The sequence below is a fragment of the Lepisosteus oculatus genome, chromosome 6 (assembly GCF_040954835.1).
Source record: "Lepisosteus oculatus isolate fLepOcu1 chromosome 6, fLepOcu1.hap2, whole genome shotgun sequence".
NCBI lineage: Eukaryota > Metazoa > Chordata > Actinopteri > Semionotiformes > Lepisosteidae > Lepisosteus > Lepisosteus oculatus.
The window spans coordinates 56810251-56833743 of record NC_090701.1 but is presented as its reverse complement, the minus strand read 5'-3'; the positions used below and the strand labels follow the sequence as shown (position 1 = coordinate 56833743).

At 38.5% G+C, this 23493-nt stretch overlaps 1 protein-coding gene across 5 annotated transcripts in view; it reads left to right on the top strand.

The window, feature by feature from the left end:
- Positions 1–23493, top strand: part of LOC102682176 (piezo-type mechanosensitive ion channel component 2) — a 118856-nt gene that overhangs the window by 54662 nt on the left and 40701 nt on the right. For 2 of the 5 annotated variants that reach the window (XM_069191624.1, XM_069191627.1), the window contains exons 5-18: positions 5855–6023; positions 7857–7997; positions 10065–10100; positions 10723–10861; positions 11061–11206; positions 12026–12256; positions 13410–13524; positions 14148–14344; positions 15523–15671; positions 16294–16467; positions 18794–18835; positions 20325–20357; positions 20743–20945; positions 21561–21721. In XM_069191624.1, the coding sequence (XP_069047725.1) occupies positions 5855–6023; positions 7857–7997; positions 10065–10100; positions 10723–10861; positions 11061–11206; positions 12026–12256; positions 13410–13524; positions 14148–14344; positions 15523–15671; positions 16294–16467; positions 18794–18835; positions 20325–20357; positions 20743–20945; positions 21561–21721 (1936 nt within the window). Of the gene's footprint in view, positions 1–5854; positions 6024–7856; positions 7998–10064; positions 10101–10722; positions 10862–11060; positions 11207–12025; positions 12257–13409; positions 13525–14147; positions 14345–15522; positions 15672–16293; positions 16468–18793; positions 18836–20324; positions 20358–20742; positions 20946–21560; positions 21722–23493 lie in introns of those variants that run through there. The other 3 variants (XM_069191625.1, XM_069191626.1, XM_069191628.1) reach the window with 3 other exon arrangements.

Below are 23493 nucleotides of genomic sequence, written 5' to 3'. Positions count from 1 at the left end.
AAGAAAGCCTAATCCATTTAATCCATATGCAAAGCCAACTGTATTACTTGAAAGACTACTGAACTCTAAAATATCTCCCCAGTTCCCAGAGTAATATCACCTACAGTATGTTGAATCAATACTTTAAGGCATCTGAATTGTACTTTTCATCTTGCGAATGCGAGAAGATCTCACTATTGCCAGCTGTGCAGATACCAATCTTTTTGCTGAGGAGTGTCTTTATAATTTAGGTAATTTAACTTTGCTCCCTTTCTGATACAACTCACCAGCAGAACAATTGCTTTACCTAATGAAGGTGATTAGCCAAATTGCTGGATTTCGTGACTCACCGGTCCTTCTCTACATTGTCTCATTTGGCCCTGGCTCACATTGTCCCAGGAGTATGAGCAACCTCAATCATGAGCATCTAATTCTCTCTTCTCTCAAAACTCAGATTCGCTGCTTGTGGATCCCCAAGTTAAACAGGTTTCTTGGTCTCATGTTTTTTTTTTCATTCTGCATTCCATAGACAATACATGTGATTTTAAAGGAGCAAACATTAATATCTAGGGGACAATTATTAATGAGCTGCAGGGTAGCTGCTGTGTTTATTTCAAGTGATTTGATTTTTCAGCGATGGGTTTAAACAACCTCTTAGCTGAAATGCAGGAGATGTTTGATTCGACTCAATCAGTGCCACACTAAGTACAAGACTGACTGGGAAGAATAAGAAAGTCAATTGAGTATGAAGGGGTGAACAGTGGGACCGAGTAGAGAGACTTAAACTGCGACTCGTCAAGATCTTTCAGTTTTTGGGTCAAATTCTAATAAGGGCAAAACAAGATGACAAAAAAAAAGGTTTAAAGTAAAAGGTGTAGTATGCTTAATACTTTGTCTTTAACTCACCTGGCTGAAGAAATGACAGAGCTGTCACATTTCTCCTCACCTATGAGGTATGATGTAGGGAGAACTGCTCATCAGTGACAGTTGGCTGGAGAGAAAGGAACTAGTAAAAATACACAGCCAGTGAGCTTTTATGCACAGGGAATTGAAAGTCCACAATTACACTGTGTCCTCCATCTGAACTTCTGTTCAAGAACACATTAAGCTTATATTACACAGTTCATTTTGGTGCCTACAGGCAAATCAAGGATGTCATTTTAAAAATGTGTTACAGGAACCAATTGCTCTGTAATTCTCATACGGAAATCCTTTGAAGTCCGAATGTCCAGTGTCCATATACAGATTGATTTAGGAAATTAATAAAGGAGACATTTGCTCCTTTCATGTTAAAATTGGCAGTTTGAAAATACAAGAACTGATAGCACTGAGACCACAGAAAGAAGGATCTGAAAACCTCCACTAAAAACTAATTTGAAACTGTTACCAGAACAAGAATGAGTATTGGAGTTCGTTTTTTTCTTATCTAATGTGTCTATAACAGCATGTTCATACCCTGCAGTATTTCACACAAGGCTCCTTTGTGCTTTGAACTACTCCTACACAGTTAACAGTCGACTTTTCTGTTTCATTCATTGAGAAACATACCACTGTCCCAAATAAACAAGGTGTTGGATAGCAAACGAAAGACTCAGGCATGCCTTCGCAAATCCATATGTCAGAAGTTGGAAGATCGAGGAAGATAAGATCATTTTCTGGGTTATTTCAAGAAACAACCCAGTAAGCAGGGTGGTCAAAATGATTGCTTCTTGTTTTAACCTTTCTTAATGTCTGTTCCTGTTTTCTAAGACATCCAAACCATCTGCAGGAATCTGCAATACTCCTGACTAATATTGTTTCCGTACTTGGCCACCGTTAACTATCGACAGTGGGGTACTTTCAGATTAAGTAGTCCTGAATACAGTATGCTTCAGTGCAATATTTGTTCATTCTAGTGTGGAATTTAGAATCACAGCCATTCCGGCAATTAAACAGCTGTGCTGAGTAATTGCCTTTTCTACATGCGCATATGTTTAAAAAATACAACTACAGAACATAAAGCCATGGACAGACTTCCAGGCAAAAAGAATGTACTTCTGAGTAAAACAATGTTTGTGCTGGCAGCACTTTTTGAGCATATGCTATGTTCAAGTCTAATGTAATGGCGGTCTCTTGGGTTTGTTTCAAAACTATTTGTCCAGTAATTCCTTCTGATTGACCGTTCAAGCAGACTGCTGTACTGTTTGTTGTTAAGCCTGGATTATTTGTACAGTTTTATTTTTAATGCGCAAGGGGCCGATGGGAATTGTATGCCATTTTATTTTACCTCGTTGTTGCAGCTTAGGGGAATTAGGGCAAGACGCAGGGGCTGCAGTACCTGCTTAGTGTGAAATGACAACTAACAAATAATTTTGCTAGACTGGAAGGGAAGCCTGTCAACTTTACACAACGAAATCCTAAAACACATAAAAAATGTAAGCCTATTCAATACATACACTTGTGGTGGCCGTTATACTCTATGTACTGTCCATAAGAAAATTAGCAAACATCTGTGACAAGTTTAGAACGCATTTAAAATGCTTTTCTGTCCTGCAGAAAGTAATTTAAATTGAAGTGAGTGAACAGACTGAAACCCCTATTTTTAATAGCACACAGTTATTTGTGTTTAAGGTTTGTATTGTGACAAGTTTCTATAGCAATGTTCCTTGAATATAATTTTGGTTATGGGATGGAAAGAGTTAAGGAATATCCTCAATACACTATTCAAGCTCTCAATTGTGTGTATTGACTAATCCTATTCTATTTTCACAATTATACTGTACCATTTCATACTCCTAAAACTACTAAACCATGTAATCTGTAAAATGGTTTTGTGGCTTAATGTCCTACTGTTTTAAATTTAAACATATTAAGACAAATTAAGCGTTTGTTTTCATCTTAGGTATAGTACACATTAAGCATGCTGCTATTTGTACATTTTCTGTAATTATTACTGTATTGTAATGAGAAACTATTTCTGAAGCACTAGTGTTTATAAATTACCAAGGTATGAAGTTTCTGGGAATTTGGAAGTGTATCTCACATTAAGCATGTTACTGACACGGCTTTATGTTTTATATTAAGAAAAAATCGATCACAAAATAAGGCTTGGCATTTGCAACATTTCTAAAGGAGTAATTTGTAGGTAAGAGCATTAAGCACTGTTACCAATTTTCCACATTAAGCATTATGGATTCGTTCCTGTCGTACCAAAAACTCTTGTGGTTACTCCACACATCAACTAGAGCCAAGTGCGTGTACTATCCTTTTGGTAGAAAGAATTTGAGGGTATTTTTTCATTAATACCACTTTTAAAATACAGTACAGTAGCTGTAACGTATAACTAGCAGAATAATGGCATAATATAATTCTGTTTCAGAAAGATTACCCAACAGTAGTGCAGCAACTGTAAAATTTATCATTTTCTGTGCAGCAAATCAAAATAAAACTAAAGATGTTAAGATATATTTGGTGCATGTGAATTCAAATTCTGTGTCTCTCTAAACAAGATCAAACACACTTAGCTATAATACAGTTTCATTTATGTAATGCAGACCTCTTCAAAATGTAGGATTATTAAGAAACAGGCAAACTGCATACCTAACATTTTGTTAGAGTTTCTAATAACCTTTTACAGTTCCATGTTGATGTCCATGTTCAGATTTCCTGAATATCCCTTGGCTAGTACTACAGTATGTTCTGTGTTAAGCCAAGATCGAAACACAACCAGTTTGCTTATGTGTTGGTATGAAAACATTACTGAGTGTGGATTGATGGAGAAGAAATGGGTAACAGAGGCAGAGATCAGTAGCAGCATTTTAAGGTTTTCATTCTGTGTGTTTTTTTAGTGTTGTTTTGTACTGTATTATTATATACCAAATTGTGCTTAGTCTTGCTTTAGATTCCTGGTGCGCTACCTCACAAAAGCAACATACAATTTTGGATTAGTTATTATTGGTTGATCAAGAGCTAATAACTAATCGAAAAGCCAGCAGCAACTCACAACTGGCAACCCGCTGAAGCTAAGCAGGTGTGAGCCTGGTCAGTACCTGGAGGGGAGACTCCTGGGAAAGCTGAGGCTGCTGCTGGAAGAGGCATTAATGCGGCCAGCAGGGGGCGCTCACCCTGTGGTTTGTGTGGGTCCTAAGGCCCCAGTATAGTGACGGGGACACTATACTGTAAACAGGTGCAGTCCTTCAGATGAGATGTGGTCATTAAAAATCCCATGGCATTTCTTGAAAAGAGTAGAGGTGTAACCCCAGTGTTCTGGCCAAATATCCCATTGGTCCTTACCCATCATGGCCTCCAAATAATCCCCATATCTGAACGCATTATGGCTACCGTAGCAGCCAGGTGGGGCTGCACACTGGTGGTGGTGGAGAGGAGTCCCTATTACCTGTAAAGCGCTTTGAGTGGAGTGTCCAGAAAAGCGCTTTATAAGTGTAAGCAATTATTATTATTACTGGTATTCAGTCTGGTGATGAGATGGTCTTATGAGACCATCTGTGTCTTTCCATTTACATGAGCATTAAGCCAAGTTACAAAGAAGTACATAAATAATAAGTAAGTGGGAGATTGAATGAGTGAATTAATAAACCATTACTTTATTTAATGTATATTCATATACATATACTCAGCTACAGCAAACATTATTTTTATTGACAATAATTATGTCAGATGTGAGATGACACTGAGATGTGTGTAGTGTGAGTATTTTTTGTTTGTAGTTAAATTAATTGTGAGAGCACAACATTTAGACACGACTGAGTAACTTAACTAAAAGCCTTATTGGCTGTCCTTTAGCTAGACATCTAAATTTCACTTTTGACATCTTCTGTCTTCACAGAGGAACATGACAAAAAGGAAAAAGCCCCCCTGTGTAATGGGCTTGCTCAAATGACTGCTTGAGAGACAATACTCAAATATTTACATTTTTGCATCCTTTTAGAAATAAACAGATAGTTAAATAAGTGTGTTATTTATTAATGTTATCTATGGATTCAACATTATTTTATTTTACTTCTAGACTGGATGTTTTTTTTCCTTGTATCTCCAACAACTTGTTTAATGTGACCTATTACTGTCATCGCCGTTATAGCTTGCAGACCCACTGGGACGGTGCCTTGCAGTCTGGAGATTCGCTCTGTTTGTGTCAGAAAGGGCTGCAGAGTGATGTGGTTGTGCTCTCTGTGGTCTTTGGCAGAACGGTTTGGTCTCGGGCCAGCATTGTTTCAGCAGTATAAGATACAGGAAAGCAGGGTACGGACACAGCAGGCAGACAGCTCCGCATTTCACAAGATACCCAGAAATCATGGCTAGAAGCTCGGAGTCACTTCTGCTCCGCTTTCCACAGCACACCAGCCCAGATGTTAATTACTAGAATTAGTGATCTGTTTCTCACTTGGGCCCTGGGCGTTTAACAGCCTGTGTCAGCGGGCTCAGGGCACCGAATGAGGTACAGAAGTGATGTCACCCTCCTGTGAAATTCAAACAGTATAAAACTCTGTCTGACACCTGAAGAAGGCTCCACAGCCATAAAGGTTGTGTTTCTTTTCTTCCCTTTTCAGCAGGGTATAAACCTTCACTTGTTCCTTTGCAGCCTACGCATGCTGACGCAGCTGCCTACTTGAACTACTGAAACCGTCTGTCTTTTCACATGGCCGAGTTATCCACTGTCTAGGGACCAGGACTGAGTCCCAGCAGGGGCAGGGGGAGCTCCTCATGCAGAATTGCACTTGCTCTTGTGTTGAAGAAGGGGCGCTGACTGCATTTAAACTGACAACATGTAGACCCAACCTGTGGGCTGAGCACCGTGTTTTACAAAAAGAGGACCGCGTCTCCCTTTCATGTTCATAACACTTTGTTTTGTTTTGTTTTTGTTTTGTTTTGTTCACAGTTGGTTTGGCATATCCTCTGTAATTCAGACCAACTGTTCATATACATGGATGATTATAGCTAACCACGAACTGGAGTGGTACCACTATGTCAGCCCCATCATGATTCTGGTGTTGTACTACACTCTGGCCACCCTCATCCGCCTCTGGCTTCAAGAGCCCACCGATGAAGTAAGTCGTCTGCTGCGTAGGCTGTTTAAGACCCCTGCTTTCATCATCATGTCATGATCTTTATTTATAACGTTATAAAAAAGTGAGTATGAGTCTCATTTCATTCCGGTAAAATAACAGGTTCCAGTTCCTAACTTTATGGGATAATCGATTATCCCCTATAAACCAGTTGGCAATTACACGCTACACACGATTGATTGCAGCAGGTTGTTTTTCTCCTGCTTTTAAAACAAAGCAGCATTAAAAATAGGATTATTGTATAAATCTGCACGCAGGAAGAAACGAAATGAGCTGACATTTCGTGTTTCAGTACCGTTTCATTGATCCATTCAGAAACATAACACCCTCTCCAAAGAAAGAGGTATCAAATTCAAGTTGGAAAAGCCCCTGTCACACCCCACTAAACCAGCCCTCTCGCCCTCTCATGGACTCATAGGAAAAGGAATGATTTATTTTTCAATTATTGTTCACTGTTCAATATTTTAATGCTACAAAACTAATAACATATCAATATTTGAGTTAACACGAATCACTCTCATGTGTAGGGAATTAACGTATCAACTTTGGATATCTTTATTGATGTAATTTATGCTATTACAAATAGAACTGTCTAAGGAAATTGATACTGATGTATGAATTGTTTTCATAAAACAATGTTAAAATTGCAGTTTTCCTTTTCATCGGCGACAAAATTAACCCCCTCTACCCCTCTGCTTCGCGATACATATACAATACAAATAGAAAAATATAGCTTCAAGGTGCTTCATCATTGGTGAAGACAGATTACAGCAGATTTGTCAAAACTCATTTCCTATACAGGCCAGATTTAATTTAAATTTACAGTACATCAAGTGGGCTATACGTACACATACCAAAAAATTATCCAAATCTTATACGCAACCATTACATACTGTAGTATTATTCACAGTATTTGTAGTGCTTTGAGTTTTTGGTAGATATTATACAATGGGATACCTTCCTTAGAAACAGATATTGTGTCTTCTGTGAAAAATTTAGTAAAACTGAGTTAGTGACGCGTTTTAGTATTATTAACCATAATTATTTAGAACTATAACAGTTGCAATTATTGTATCTTAGGTTGATCTCTGGTCTGTTGAAAAGAACATTATGTTATCTCGTTCAGTAACTGATAAAAAATAATTACTATATTCACTCACCCCTCATTATACAGTACAAACGTTCAGTTTATATAACTTTGCTACAACAATACTGGTCCAGAAAAGACAAAACAGGCAAACATACAGTAATAAAGTAAGGAACTTATTAAATCCAAGTAATGCATTCATAGAGTTGTTGACGTGAAAAGTCTGATGCAAATCAAGGCAAGCAATATACTTTGCAACATACAGACATACTGTAGCTTTCAATAAAAGGGGTTTGATGGTCTAAGAAATCGTTATCTACTGCGTGTTTGCTTTGTTCCAATTGAAAATCCATATATCCTGCTGTTAATAGGTCTAGAGGCCTAACAACTACTCGAATGATTTATTGCTTATTAAAGACAGCAGGGTCTGGTTCACCGAGATAACCATGATTATACCCAAACACCTAGCATTGTTTACGTGAACTGACATACGAGCAAGATTAGTGCTGATGAAGGTCTGTGAATCCACTAGCATGTTCACTAACAGGGTCTGGCCTGGTTTTCTTTCTTAAGGAGTTCAAAGGAAACTTAACGAAGCTTAACGAAGAATTTTTTCGAGTAGTCTTGTGTAAGTGTAAATCACTGTTGAAAAGGAGAGGCAAGATCGTGCCGGAGATATCCTCCCACCCCCCCCCTCCCAAGTGTTTTTGTCCGTGTGTTTCTCCTAGATGTACTATGACGATGATGAAGAAGAAAAGAATGAGACTGAGGAGGACGAAAAGGAGATCATGTGCAATGAGATGGCCAGTACAGCGGAGAAGAAGCGACAGATATGGCGAAATGCGCACTGTAACACGGAGGAGAGAAATGTAGGGAGCGAGTGCTCTTTTCCCCAAATCAGCATATGTGCTTATTGAAACATTACTAAAACAGAGAGCTTGACATCTCTGGCCGACACATAGGAATTTACAAAAGTGGTATCAATAAATCGTTAATGGGGTTTCTTAACAGGCATTTATCATCTTTATAATTATGTGGCACCTTTCACGACACATTATATCAATTCACTCTACAAAACGAGGAAAGGACAAAAGGTGACATGTATGCCAAAAAGAGAACAAAAGAAACACAGCATTTCGGCTGTGGAGCCTTCTTCAGATGCGAAGAAGCCGAAACGTTGCGTTTCTTGTCTTCTCTTTTCAGCATGGAGTAAACCTTTGCCTGCTCCTTTGCACGTGCTGACGCAGCTGCCTGCTTACAGTATGACATGAATATGAAGAACAATAAATTAAATGAAATGAAAAGCTTACGTGGAATGAAGTTTTAAGAAAGGATTTGAAAGCGCTGGACTGACTTGCAAGATCTACAGTAATGCTGTCTGTGTTGGGAGATCATTCCTCAGCCTTGGATCAACAGAACTGAACACTCCCCCAGGATCAGAAGTCTCGTTCTGGGAAATGGAAAACAGCCAGAGAGCTTAGAACAGAAATGATGTGTAGGGGTGTAAGGACACGTTCACGAAGGAGTCAGACCCTTCCGTATCACCCCGTCTGGTTAGATTAACAAGAGTGACATCATCTAAGTGGTGTAACAAGGTGGATAGTGTTTGATTAAATAACTCCAGTCCTACTGTGGACTCCAACCTCTGTTGATCTAAACTGGCAAAGTAAGCAGACAGATCCACAGCACTAAAAGACAGCGGTGTGACTACATTATTTAAATGTAAATTAGGAAATTAAGAGAGCTTCGTGAAAGATCAACATTTCTATTGACTTTCTGGTTATTGAGTGGCATTCACCAACATATTTATAATTTGAAAGTTGTCCCTAAATTTAATGACATTAATCCATGAGTTCAGCATGAGGTCTTGATCAGTCTACAAGTTTATTTGCTTAAAAGTTTAATGCCTGTTTCTTCTAAGAGCAGCATTAAACACCATTTTAAAACCATTTTCTGTCTCACAGTTTCAGATGTTAAATTGTGAGTTCAGAGCCCTCAACAAACAAATAATTATTGATATATTTACAGTCACAGGCAAAAAAAATGAAAATGCACAGAGAAACTTATATTGAGTTACAGCTTATATAGAGTTTGTTATAAGATGAAATGTTATCTAAGATACATTAAAAGGAAAAGAGGATAAGAAGGAATTCCATACTTAAACACATTTGGGCAGTGACATATTTCAAGACTAATTGATTTAGCTAATTATTGATGGTTGTCATGATTGAAAACCAGCTCTTGAGGATTATTGTAGAAATATGTAACTATCAAGAAAATGGGATTTTGTTAATACTGACAATCAGAAGAGCAGAACCTCTGGAACTAATGACAGATGTGGAAGATCAAGGAAAATGTCTGTGAAATGTCACAGAAAAAGTGTTTGACTGTCCCCAAACGGTTCTCTGTTTATGATAAAATATTTGACATGAGAAATGAAATATACAACAGAATGAAAAGGGATGTTAGTGAGCAATTCAAAAACACTTACAAGATCAAGATTCAAGGGTGAAAACCAAGATGCCAACATTTGTTGCAATACTATGCAGAAGAAGGACACTGGAGTTTTTAGCTCACTGCCCACTTAGTTCACACCAAGTTCTCTTCCCAGTGCTGATGATCGGATGAATCCCAAACAGTTCTGCTTCTAACAACACTGTCCAAATGGATTTGTGTGCTGCTGTATGTAGCTTGCGTTAACAGGATGTAACTACAAGATGAGTAACATACGTATATTGCATCCATATCTTCTTCTGGCTTGCTCAGAACCCTTCAGTCTTTTTATTCTAGCAGTTTGGCTGAATGAGATACAGTGTGCTATGTACAAAGCACTGCTTGGCTGCCGTGTTCATGCTTAGAAAAAGATAACAAAAGTTCATGCCTTTGAATGTTTGAGCGCATCAATAACCTGCCTTGCACTGTTTGCTGTTTTACAGCTTCTTTCCACTCAGGATGGATACAGCACATCTGATGTTAGTATCTAATCCCTTAGCCTTGTCTTTGGCAAGAGTAAGATATTTTGCACTAGGCAAAAAAAATCTGTGGAGCACAATGCGATTTTAAATCCCCAGGACTGTCCTTAACCATGCCATCAGTTATTTTTATTTTATTTCAGAAATAACAATCTTTTAAATACAGATTTTCTTCTATCTGTCTGTCAGTGTTTTGATACATAGAAAATGCTTTGTGTCACATGCTCTCCCATTAATTTGATTATTTATTAAAAAAGCGTGGTGCTGTTACTCTACAGAATGTGCTGTGGTCAATGTATGACACGAAAACAGTTTTCAGAAAAGTTACTTTTAAAAAGTAACCCATTACAGTTGCATGTTACTTGTATAAAACATAACTTTAATAGAGTAATAAGTAGCCAGTGGAGATTGTTTTAAAAGGTACTTCACAGAGTAACAACACACAATATAACTGATGACTGAAATTATTTTCCTCTAACTTCTTATTCACTTTAAAAGGTACTGTAATAATATATTTTTAATTAATGTTTTGTTAAGCTTTTAAAAACCAATGCAAATATTTTCATGTATTTCTTATAATCTCTTCTGAAAAAATAAAGTAATATTTCAAATTGTTCCACAGGTACCCTTAGTTACAGCAAATGGAACACCTATTGATTACCACAACTTATCAACTCCTTTGGCTATTGAGAATGGGCCAAGACAACTAGACACCTACTCCACGCCACAATACAGGATTGACCAAGTAGATGATGAACCAGGTGGGTTACATCCCACTTTATTTTTTTACAAAACACTGCATGAAAACCTATGGAAAGTACAAGACTAATAGGAACAAAAGATTGTTCAGGAGCTTAGAACACAACGGTAAAACCAAGGTTACATATTATCACAGCTGCTGCATTAATTTAATTTGTGACTATTCCCTTGCATGTGACCTGGCTTTATTTTGCTCTACAGAGAAAAAAGAAGATAGTCTCTCTGAAGTTCTTGAAGATGCTGATGAGATGTCAGAGGAAATTGAGAACCCAAAAGTGAATGCTTTGGTAACAATCTTCAGGTTTATCATGAAGCAAAGCTACATCTGTGCTTTAATAGCTATGATGGTAAGTAAAAAGCCATTCAAGGGATACATTTTAGGTTACAGTGTAGAACTGCTACTGCACAAACTTCTGAGTATGACAAGGTCTGTTCAAGACAAGGGCTGAAATTTAGAAGGCTCTGTGTTTTCTACAGTTTCTACCCAGCAAGCGTCGGCAGTATTTAAGTTGGTTGAAAATGTTATCTTCATGATGCATTCCTGCTTTCTCCATACTCAGTGGTCTTGTAAAAATATGGTAATTAGAACATGCAGATGCAGGCAGGAGGGTTTTAGAGAATGAGATTCCGGTTTCTGTTCTTTTCTTTGATTTGTATGTTTCTTTATTTGGAAGTGTGTATGTGGTCATTTCTGTTCATTCAGCATATTTGTACTGTGATGTGCATTTGCTCTTTTGCATCTTACATGCAATCATCTTTTTTGTTTTTCATTTGATTGAATAAAATCACTTTATTAGCCATATACGATTTCTTGCATTAGGAATTTGTCTTTTTCACATACCCCAGCTTGCTCTCCATGAGACACACAGACAGGGAGACAGAGAGAAGCTTGTGGTCAGAGCGCAGGGTCAGCCATTTATACAGCGCCCCTGGAGCAGCTGGGGTTCAGGGCCTTGCTCAGGGTCCCAACGGAGTAGGATTCCTCTACTGGTGGTGGGAGCCACAGTGCCACCGCTTCACCTTATATCAAGTTGGGATTTAAAGAAATTAGAGCCTGTCTCCCAGCTGACGAATTCTTAGTTAATACAGTATGTGGTTGATATCAGCATCGTGAGTCTAGCTTTGCAGGTGAATGTTTCGAGCCAGTGTTGCCCTTGTGTCTGCAGGCGTGGAGCATCACCTACGTCAGCTGGCTCACCTTTGTCTTCCTGATCTGGTCCTGCACCCTCTGGATGGTCCGCGACAGGAGGAAATACGCCATGCTGACCTCTCCGTTCATGGTCTTCTACGGGAACCTGCTGCTGATCCTGCAGTACATCTGGAGCATTAAGCCCATCGAGCCGGTTTCTGGACTCTTCCTAAAGAAAGGAGTACCCTTTCAGGAACTGGGAACGAAGGTAATGTGCGTTCCTGTCAAGGTGCACAGCAGTGCGTTTTTTTTTATTTAAAGTGGATGTTATAGCTGTAAGAGTCATTGTTTATTCCTGAGTGCGCAAATACTACTGCTAGACCTTCATTAGTGTTTGTCATCTTCATTGACTTCTTTCTTCTTGTTCCTAATAGCATGTAAGAATATTTCCACACCTTTCGTCCTGTGGAAGATGGGGGGGATACTGTGCTTCCCATCACACTGTTGTGTCTGTCACTCTGTCCCACTCTTCACTAGCACTTTACTTCTACTTTGAAATATCACCTGCACCCATCCACCACAGCAATCTTTATATCAATGTTTCCAAATCTCAGGGAATTCACACAATGCGGATCCAAATAAAACTGCCCAACACCATGATATCTCATGTGTTTTTTGCAAATATTGTGATCATTTTTAAGTTCTCTCAAACCTTATGTCCTATGGCCTTTTTTCACATTTCTAAGCACTGTTTAAGACACCTTGGGAAGCTTCTTCACAGTTTATCCCCCTGCCCTTAGTGTAGCCTCCCTCTGTGAACCCAACATACAGTGTTATTATTTTGTACTTTTATCATATATATGTTACAGCTCATACTATACCTATGAGAAATGTATGTACTGTATATGTGGCTTCAGTTCACTCGTTTCTTTGAAATGTACCGTTTCTCATATTGTGTGCAATTGTGGAGCCAGACCTTTTGGACTAAGGCTCTGTGTCTGCATTTCAGCCCACAGCATAATACCTGTGTGCACATTACACATCAGGTTTAGTACTGAGAAAACTCAGTGATCCCTTTATAAATTGACCATTGACTGATGAAGACACTATAGAATGACACTACTGATGTCCACTCCTATAGAATATGTGACTAAGGTACAACATGACTGAGACTGCAACTTAACTTCCAGTTTCTAGAAATGAAGCCATGAGGTGGATTTGAAAGATGTGGACAAACATATGGATAGTAAGTTATAGAGTTAAAAATGAGAGCTGCGGTCTCCCCAGTGTTCAATGTCCATGTTGCAGACAAAACCCAGGGCACTCATATCTGCAAGGGGTCCACAGCATTTCCAAAGCGCAAGTTACAGTAGACGCCTGATCGTGGAGCTGATTTCAGTAAACTAATGCTGTATCGGCAGATTCTGTGTTTGCTGAGCTTTTGGCTGCTGTTGCGCCAGCATCTGATGGAGAAGCAGGAGAAGCTGCAAGAAGAAGCTGTGTTAACTGATGTCAGAGTGGACAGTCAGAAGACTGGTAAGGAAGGAAGTGAGACACACACCACAAAATGGCTGCAAGCAGGACCTCAATACTGGAGCGGACTAATCAAGCAATGTGACCCTTCTTTTTTTCTGAGGGTGGATGAGAGTATTCTACAATATTGCAGATGAGCAAAACTAAGGAATACTGTACTCATTGAAAAGTGGAGCAAAATGCATTGGCTATTCTCCTGGCTGCCATGCCTTTCTGCTCATCATTTAGGGTCACTATAGTATTGCAGATGTTCCAGATGTGGCCCCAGAGATTGCAGTGCTAGTGTTCATGCGGTGGACCTGAAGGGGTGGAAATCAGTCCCTGTGTTTGTTCAGGCTCCATATGGACTTTATGAATTTGTATCTGTATGCATGTACCCCTACTGTATACCCTGGTAGGTCTATAGAAAAGTATCCACCTAGCATAGTGTGCTCCACATTTAAACAAAAAAGTCAAAATAAGTAGAAGCTGTAACTTTAGACTCATGGAATATTACAGTTTTTGCCATATTTTGTTTTGTGTTGTTTTTCACTGAGGTGTTGGTCCCTTGAATGTAGATTGTGTTAGTTTAACCTGATCGAGCAGTTCATTGCAGGGCTGTGAAGTGCCTCTGATTTTTTTTATAGAGGAGGAGGAAGATGAGGAAAACGGTGGCAACAAAGAAATAATGCAGGTTCTAGGCAACATGGTGATGGGAATGTTTGTGAAGTACTGGATATACATCTGCGGAGGCATGTTCTTCTTCGTCAGCTTTGAGGGAAAAATTGTCATGTACAAGATCATCTACATGATGCTCTTTCTCTTCTGTGTTGCACTGTATCAGGTGAGATCTTTCCCTGCACACGTCTAGGCAGATGTACAGTAGCAGATAATGGCCCTGAACCTTACTGCTAAGAGTCATTGGTCTGCCACAAAATCAGTCCTCAGACTTTACTGTCACAGTACAGTGGTTTAAGCCAATGTTTGCTTCAAACAGTAATCTACCGTATTACTGTATGTGCCTTTAGAATGGTTATGCAGTGTTATGCAAGGTTGCAGTGCATGCCCCATCACCAGCCCAGTGCCAGGGGGTCTCTGTCTTATTATCTGTTTAGAGACTTCATTTCCATCATTAAAAACTCAATGCACGGATCAGAAAATGAAAAGCATTGAATTGAGTTTAATTTAATATTCTTTCCATTGACACATAGTTAAATTAAAAGGTCCTGTTCTCCAGACCACTGATGGGATTACTGTAAGGGATAAGTGCTTTGTTTTACAGAGGGTACTGCACGCAGTATCAGGGCTGTAGTACTACAGCTCCTGCACGGGATCAAGTGTTTTGGTTTTCAGATATTTCCAGTCACCTACTAACAGAAAAACCTCATCTTTAGGGTTTGAGTTGTGTATAATTGTGATTTTATACACAGCACAGTGTTACATTAGTTACAACACAAGTTATAGTGCAGTTACATCAATATGCATGTTTCTGTAATCGAGCCTGTCCTAATTAGTACAGTTATGCAACACTCACTCATGCTGCGAATTATTTGACGAGATTATTGATTTTAACAGAATCTCTCATGTCACTGCCGCGTAGCAGCTGTCTCCAGTGGGTACAAGGCAAGAACAAAACAGCCATTCTATACACCAGGGGCTTGTGGGTACTGTCCAGAAACCCCCTGTCTGTTTGCATTCTGTGTCCACTAGATGACACCTTTGCTTGCTAAATCTGTAATGTTTCTTAACTGTTTAGAAATATGTAAATAGTTGCAGTCTGGCTACATCATTATTTGAATTAAAGGGCCCGTTTGATATTTCAGGAGGAAGAAAAACCAACAAATCAGAGGAGATTAAAATCCCCTGCTCTAAAGGTCCAAAATTCATACATTTTTCAGGCTTAATATTTGCCTGGAAACATTGGGATCACTTAGCTCACTTTCATACACAACACAGGCTGTGGAAAAATATTAATTTTTTTTTTAATTTTGATATTTAAAAAAAACACATTCTTTCTTCCAGGTGCATTATGACTGGTGGCGGAGAATTCTGAAGTATTTCTGGATGTCAGTTGTGGTTTATACCATGCTGGTCCTCGTCCTTGTCTACACCTTTCAGTTTGACTCATCCCTCCGTGTCTGGTCAAATATGACTGGCCTGAATAAGGAAAAGTGAGTACGAGAGTGCAGCTACTCATCGACAGTCCCTCCACTGCCCTGAGGGAATTCCGAATATCGGGCACGTGGGTATGGGCACGTACTGTATCTGACTCATCAGGGAATCTGTGCCGGAGACTGTGTCCAGTGAAGAACTAGTTAGGAAAGATTGAAAAAAGAAAGAAAAATCAAAGTTATTTTGCGTCAGACTTGTCAATCAAATAGTACTGACAACCACTTTGCCTTTCTCTAAGATTTTTTGTTTCTTGTTTTTCTTAAATGTGCCGACAAACATATCTCAGTCCATACAATGAAAAAACAGAAGGTTGTTGTTGTTTGTTTTCCTAGCTAGGTTTGTACTCAGATGTAGCCACATTCTTAAAAAAAAAAAAAGATACAAACCCCTGATGTAGAGTTTTGTGTACAATTTTAACAGGAATCATTTGACTTAATTCAGTCAAAGTGATTAAGCAACCATCAAAAGAATCAGCAGTCTGTGTAGACAAAAATGTACAGTATTTAAATCACAGTTATTACCTGGGAAGGTACGTCAAAAAACCCACACAGCATGTCCTGCACTGTGGTGTGCTGTTGGCATTCAGAGGATGTGGATTCTCTTTCCTGTTTTACTTCACAGACTGGAAGACCTGGGACTTGAGCAGTTCACTGTGTCGGCCCTGTTCACAAGAATATTTATCCCCACCTGCTTCCTGCTAGTGTGCATTCTGCACTTGCACTATTTTCACGAGCGCTTCCTGCAGCTGACTGACCTGAAGGCTGTGGCTGCGAAGCAGGACTGCACTGTGTACAGGTGAGAGATGAACACACCACAGTTCAGTTCTTATTCAGCCATTAACAGGTGGGAAGGTTGAAGAAATAGCTTTTACAGAATGTAGTTAAACGGGTAGCAGTTTTATCTGATGAAAGAATGAGAACTCAAATGTTTCAGGATTTCTGCCTTTTTTCAGTTGATTTAGAACCTTAGGCGAATTTTTACAATCCGAAAGGATTACTGATCAGAAGACAGTTTGTTATTGCGCTGAATAAGCAATGCATATATCAAATTGAAAAGGCTTTGCGTGATTTTTAACTCTGTAACTTATTATCCATATGTTTGTCCGCGTCTTTCAAATCCACTCCATGGCTCATTCACAATTCTTCGGCAGAACTGTACTCTTCATGCTCTGTCTCTGTGTTTACTACGGCTATGTTTACGTGCTAAAATCTAAAATGCTAAACGAAGGCCCTCATCCCCCTCAGGGTGGGGTGCCAATCCATTGCATGATTCCCCCCAGCAAGGCTTATACTGTCGACCTGGCTGGTTTGGACCAAGTTGGGTAAAGTGTTTTACTCAGGGGTTCAACACAGGAATTTCAATAACAAATAACCCGTCGGTTATCAGTCAAGAGGCTCAGCAAACACTCTGCTGCTGTCACCTCTCCCCCATTTCTGCTAAAAAGGCAAATTACCTTGTGAATAACATAACTGTGGGAGAAGACACATGAAACTGCTCCAGCAAACGCAGAACTGAAACTGTGTCAGGATATATTGCTTTTATGTAACATAACCTCAGAGAAATAAAAAAAAAACAATCAGATCTCTCAATATAGGGCTGGGAAGCATTTAACCAATTGTTGAGGTATAAAAACGATATCAAACCATTTAAATCAAATATTTTTCTTCTGGAGCTATTCAACAGTTTAAGGCCTTAAATTTCTTGGTGTTAAAAAAAATTATGGCACTGTACTTTTTAACAGAAATGTTATGTTTGGAAAACCTTTTCTGATGAAGTGTAGTAATCCTATATGGTTTTATTTTTTTCTTTTTCTTTTGTTTTGTACTGTAAATGTGAAAAAAGGGATTTTGCTCTGCTTTTCCTATACTGTGTGTTACAGAATATGCATGATGTGGATATGCTACAACACATTGGTAGGACAATAGTAGATCAATCAGGGAACTTCAGACCTGCATGTAAGCATAGCCAAAGTCTCCAGTTGAAAGTCCTCACTATTGCTCTGTTTGCATAACTAATATTTGGAAACATCTTTGCCGTGGAGTTTTAACAGTTTACACTCATGGAGAGATTGCATGATCTTCTTCACCATCAACATCATGCTTTTTTGGGGTTATTGTTAGTGAACAGAAATAGTATGAGGAATGCATAGTTCTCCATCTCTACTGCTCAAGCATCCTCAGATGTTTTGATTTGTTTCATTCTACCCGAGCTCTTAAATACATCATTTGAACTGCTGCTTTGCTTAAGTGACGCATTCCCATGATTGATCTAAAAGTCTTAAGCATTTTAAGATTTAAAGAGAAAAGCCTGTAAATTCTGTTTGACAGGGGTCCAGGCTGACCAAATTGCAAATTAAAATGAAACAATCCCTAAGGCCGTAAAATTAATAACAACAACTCAAAAACACATTAAATTGACAAGGTTCATTTCAGTCTCCGGCTACGGCTGAACAAAGTTAATGACTGTTTAAACAATTTTCAGAATTTGTGAGCGATAGAAAGAAAATATAGCCCAGGAGTGTTCAGGACAGGAATTTCAGTCCTCTGTACAATCAGAGCACATTCATTTTCCCTGTTCCTCCAGGCCGGAGGCAATGTCAGGCTGAGAGTTTTCGTCATCCTATTTTTCAGAAGACTAAAACACTGGATGAATTCATAACTTTGATCCACAGGCCAATCCAAAATTACTAACCCCGCTCTGGCTGGTGGCTTTGTTGTACCCACTGGAAATCTGCCATCAGGTTTTGTCATTTCCGTTTGTCGATGTTTTGCTTCAATCCAGGCTAAGGTCCTCTCTCTGAATCTGAAGTTCTGTTGTCTGAACTGTTGAATACCTATTCTATATACCTGTGGTATTGTATTTTGTATGTCACATGTACAATGCATTTGAATAACTCTTTCCTTTGGAATGGAGTGTATACAGTGCATAGATCAGTGTGCCAATGCATAGTGCATGCGCCATTTTCCATAAAGACAGTTCATTCATGCGCTGTCCTGCTTTGCCAGTGAAATTTACCTAACCATGCTGTCATTTCTGCGTTGCTGTGTTTGTCATGACTCTTTATTCTTCCTTCTGTCTCTCATTTCTTCTTTGCCATCCAATTCCATGTTGCATCGTGTAGCCATGCCAAAGTCAATGGTCGTGTTTATCTGATAATGAATAGGTGGGTACCTGTTTTCTGACTTTCCTGGATATCATGTCAGCTTGGAAAAAGAGAATATTTAAATTATTGTTGTCTTCGTATTTTATTCTTAGCAGTTTTATTGTTTGTAGGCTTTGCAGTTTCCATATTTATGTTTTTGTTTCACACAAAATACTGTGGCAAAGCATTCACGTTTTGAAGCTATTTAATTTAAACAGACCTTGACTCTGCTTCGTTTTTTTCTATTTAGAGCAATTAATCAATTAATAAAATAATCATCAAAATAAATATGCAAAAAGATTTAATTTAGTGATAGTGGTAGAGATGTGTCATTTTAGTACTTTGAAATGGGTGGGTGGGACTTACTGAATGTTTGCGTTTTCTGAAAGATGCTAATTTAGTCTGTCTTAATGATTGAATCTGTTTAATCGATTTGAAAGGGGATAGAAAATATGTAAAATTGCTAAAAGCTCACACTTTTTAGATAGACAGGTTAAAAAAGGTAACTACTATAAATGCAACCCATTTAGATGAAAAGGTGAACCTTTTCTTTGAGGGATATTGTGCACTGAAAAATATAAATATTACAACTTGCTAAACATAAATATTATTAGTATTAAAAGTGGCATTATTAGTATTTATACTTATACTTAAGCAACAATAAGCTTAATAATAAGTGCTGTAGCTTGTTTTATGTCATTCAACAATTCCCTTAATAAGTTTTAAGTTGTGAAAGAAGAGCTCAGTCACAATAATTGACATGTCCTTATCATGTCCATGATGCATTTAGATTTTTAATTACCTCTCTTTGCTTTTTAACTTGAACATTGTTTTTATCTACAATTACCTCCTGGTTTTTTAATGCATCTTGGTTTTCCACTTAATCTGTTTAAAATAATGTCCCTTCCAAGAACAGTAGCTAAGCTTTAATGACACAAGTTTTTCTTTTCCTGTCAAGATATTAATATTTCCCTTCATTCCACATCTTTAAAGGCTTAGGATATGAGATTACATATACACAGAATTTTCAGTAAATGAGTCAGCAAAGAAAATGTAAATGATTTATTGGTTGCTTTAAACATTTTTTTCTCGTTGTTGTGAAATGTCATTACAGAAATCTATTTTTAATTATTCCCCTGAGTTCCCTAAAACTTAAAAATATTTTTTTAGGAATGTGCGTGATCTCTACTGTAAAAATGATTTATTTGATTTTTTTAAAATTCATTAAGTAATTAAAAACCTTATTCCTATTATTTCTTACACAAAGAAAGAATGTTCATATATCTAATGTGCTTGTTTTAATTTTTTCAATCACTGCAAAACTAACTTTATTCAAGTATAGAATGGAAACTTATTCCTCTTTAAGAAAACCTCTAACCCCTTAAAATTGAGGTTTGTCTCCTTTTCTGTCTCAGCTTTACAGCAGCAATGTAACTGCATGCAGAGTGTATTGTTCTTGACATGTGCTCTCCTTCTGATCTCTCTTCTTTTTGTCAATTACTGTGAGCAGCATCAAGCAAAAAATATCCACTCATCAGAATGAGTAAGTTTACTGAAGACATGAAATGCCCGCTTTGTTATACAATACTGTCATTTCATGCTTCCAAATCTTAAACTCTGACTATTTTCACTCTTCTGAGGAGGAAATGTCAAGTTTAAGCATTACTATATTATTGCTACTACTATCTGCAACCAAATAACTGTGAGCACCCAACAAAGCATATCCTGCACGATAGTTTTTCAAGTCTGCAGAAAAAGGTAATCTCTTACACTTGTAATTTAGGTTTGTTATGCTCAAGCAGCACTTTCATGGCATAGAATGAAAAGCGCTGAAGGTCGATTCATGAATCTGCTTGTCATTCATTACAGTGATGTTTGGGGACACGTGGCTAGGCCTTGCCATTGACACAGTGCTCCTGTATTCTCAGGCTGGTCCACCAGGACGGCAGCTTGGCAGACATCACCATGCTGAGCTCCAGCCTCAACCCGGCGAGGAAGGAGGAGGAAGAAGATATGTCTCAGGAAGCAGGAGGGGAAAAGCCCAACGAGAAGGAGCTGCTAGATGAGGGCAGCAAAGGAGAGAGTAGACACTGCAGTGTAGGAACAGAGACGACGACTGAGGACACATCAGGTAGTTCATTTTAAATGCCACTCATCACCGCCTCTGCGTTTCTTCTCTCTTGTCAAGGCGATTTGGCGTAGGTCGTATTGCGTCAAAGGTCAGGGGTCTTATTATTAAATGCTGTCCGAAAAGAATCCAATCGTTTGATTTTTTTTTTCGTGGCCTGTGGCGTGATGACAGGTTCACTTAGGTCATGTAAATTCTGTAAATAAAATTGACCTTTGATGAATTCCAGCAGTGTTATAATATCTCAATAGATAGTAGCTACTGAGTAGTTTTTATAGGTATTTTCTCTGCATTGGCTATAGGTTTCAGTTCAAGTGTCAAGCTCAGAGGTATATACACACATTGGTAAGAGGAGGCAGAAACAAAACACAGAACCCCAACGAAATTCTGAATCAAAGGGTTATGTGAGATTGTGAAGTCCAAGATATAATCACTTTGTACTTTCCGGCTTAATTGAAACCATGTTTACTGCATTATCTTGCTATGAAACACCGGATTTATCTTGAAAAGTTTCAATATAAAACATGCCTGAAATATCTTCTACTGAAAACAAAACATTTCTGCAGTACCAGACAAAAGCTGTCGGTAAAATATCAGGAGTTTTTTGTTGAATTTCAGATCTCAAGAATAAATGGCATTTGGTGATAGATCGTCTGACAGTCCTTTTCCTGAAGTTTCTTGAATACTTTCACAAACTGCAGTTGTTTATCTGGTGGCTCTTAGAACTGCACATCATTAAAATTGTGTCATCATACATCATCTGGGTCACGGTCAAGGAGGTGAGTACATAACCTGACAAACTTGTGACTTGCAGAACACAGAAAAGACAGTAAAAACCTGCTGTTAAGTCAAAGCAAATTGTACCAAAGAAATTCTAAAGAAAAATGTGCTACCGGCAAATTTCAGCCCATTCTTCATCTGTTTTTCCTTTGGCAACTGTGCTCTGGGAATTCTTTCTCTGTATTGTGTGGCTACAGATAATGTTACCAAAATAGACAAGCATCTTACACAGAACATATTTCAGACTTTTAAGAGCAAATGGTGACTTTGACTTCAAGGTTATGTGAATATTAATTAGCTCGAAATCAAGAAATGGTCTTTTAATCAAGACTGTTTCTTGTTTTTTGGGAAGAACCTTAAAATCAGGCTTCTAATTTCACTTCTGTATGTGTAGTGCTGATGTTAGGAGCTACGTATAGCTGTTTCTGCCTCATTTGGCTCATCAGCTGACCCAGCTATCTCTGACAGGTGAAACAGACATACAGTATATAAGTATTTAATTGAACCTCATAGTTCCTCAACACCTGATTAAGAATAAAGCAAGTATATAGGGAAATTTTACCTAGTTTAGTGGTGCAGATCGCAAAAAAACACTACTTAGTGTAACTCACTCTGTTGCTTGAGAATTATTTTGCTTTTTTGCAGACTCAGCCTAACATTAATTATTGATAGAATAGCTCCTGCTTAATCTTGCCTTACTTCTTATGCTCTTTGGTCCCACAGAACACAAATTACTTGAACTCTATGAAAGCAGGATGATGCCTTGTGCGTTTTTATAGAAAATCAGCATTCACGCTTCACCTGCAGGCTTATGACCAACATTAGTTGGAACAAATTATTTGTATCTATTTGGTCCGCGTTGGTCACTGTTAAGCAGTAAGGATTCGGCCATGGCGTTTTTGGGCTATCCTGTCATTAACTGGCCTGGTTTGAATCCCACCAATGGCATTTGGTTACAGCTCCAGCCTCGTGAAACCGCTTGCTAAGGATTTGAAGCCTAATCTTCTAGCCCTGTCTCACTCTGCTGATACACAGGGCAGCAGGTGATCACTAACATTACCAATTGAGTGTCTAACTCAGGCTCACAGGCAAGATAAGGTTGCTGGGTGGAAATGAAAACAGAGTGCAGCCAACTTCTGCAACAGGCCAGCATTCATCGTCCTGAATGTCATGTAGCTTTCCACATCGGTCAGTCATGGCATCCTGCAGATGAACGAGACGAGTCAACAAGGCGGTGTTTTCATTGGGCTGGGATGTGGACAATACACAAGCCTCATGACATCTTTGCACAGGATGAAATTCCACAAAATGTGTACACTTCTGCAGACTTGTCACCAATTGAGAAACAGCTCTGACAGTCTTTTTCCACATGCTAAAGTGTGCTCTTAGTCTTGATGTTTAACTCAGATTGTTAATGTAATAAATGATGACGGTTTATTGCATGTTTTCCTGCAAAAGACCATCTTTGCATTTTTATTTTTAACTATATATTTTTGCTAAATACGTTGAGAACATGAGGCTCTCACAAATGAAGTAGAATCACTTTTGGGAGTTTCATGCTCATTTACACCATATGCATTTAAAAGTAATGTTTAAAGGTAAACATGTATTTATCATGAGGGCCACAGCATTGTGTGCTCTGTGGTAAGAAAACCATCAGATACGTTTTTGTGTCACTGCCCGGTGACCCTCTCACTGTACAGTACTGTATGTCCTGCCTGATGGTTTTACTTATGGTTTTTGCACATGTAGTTTAAAATCATTTCACACA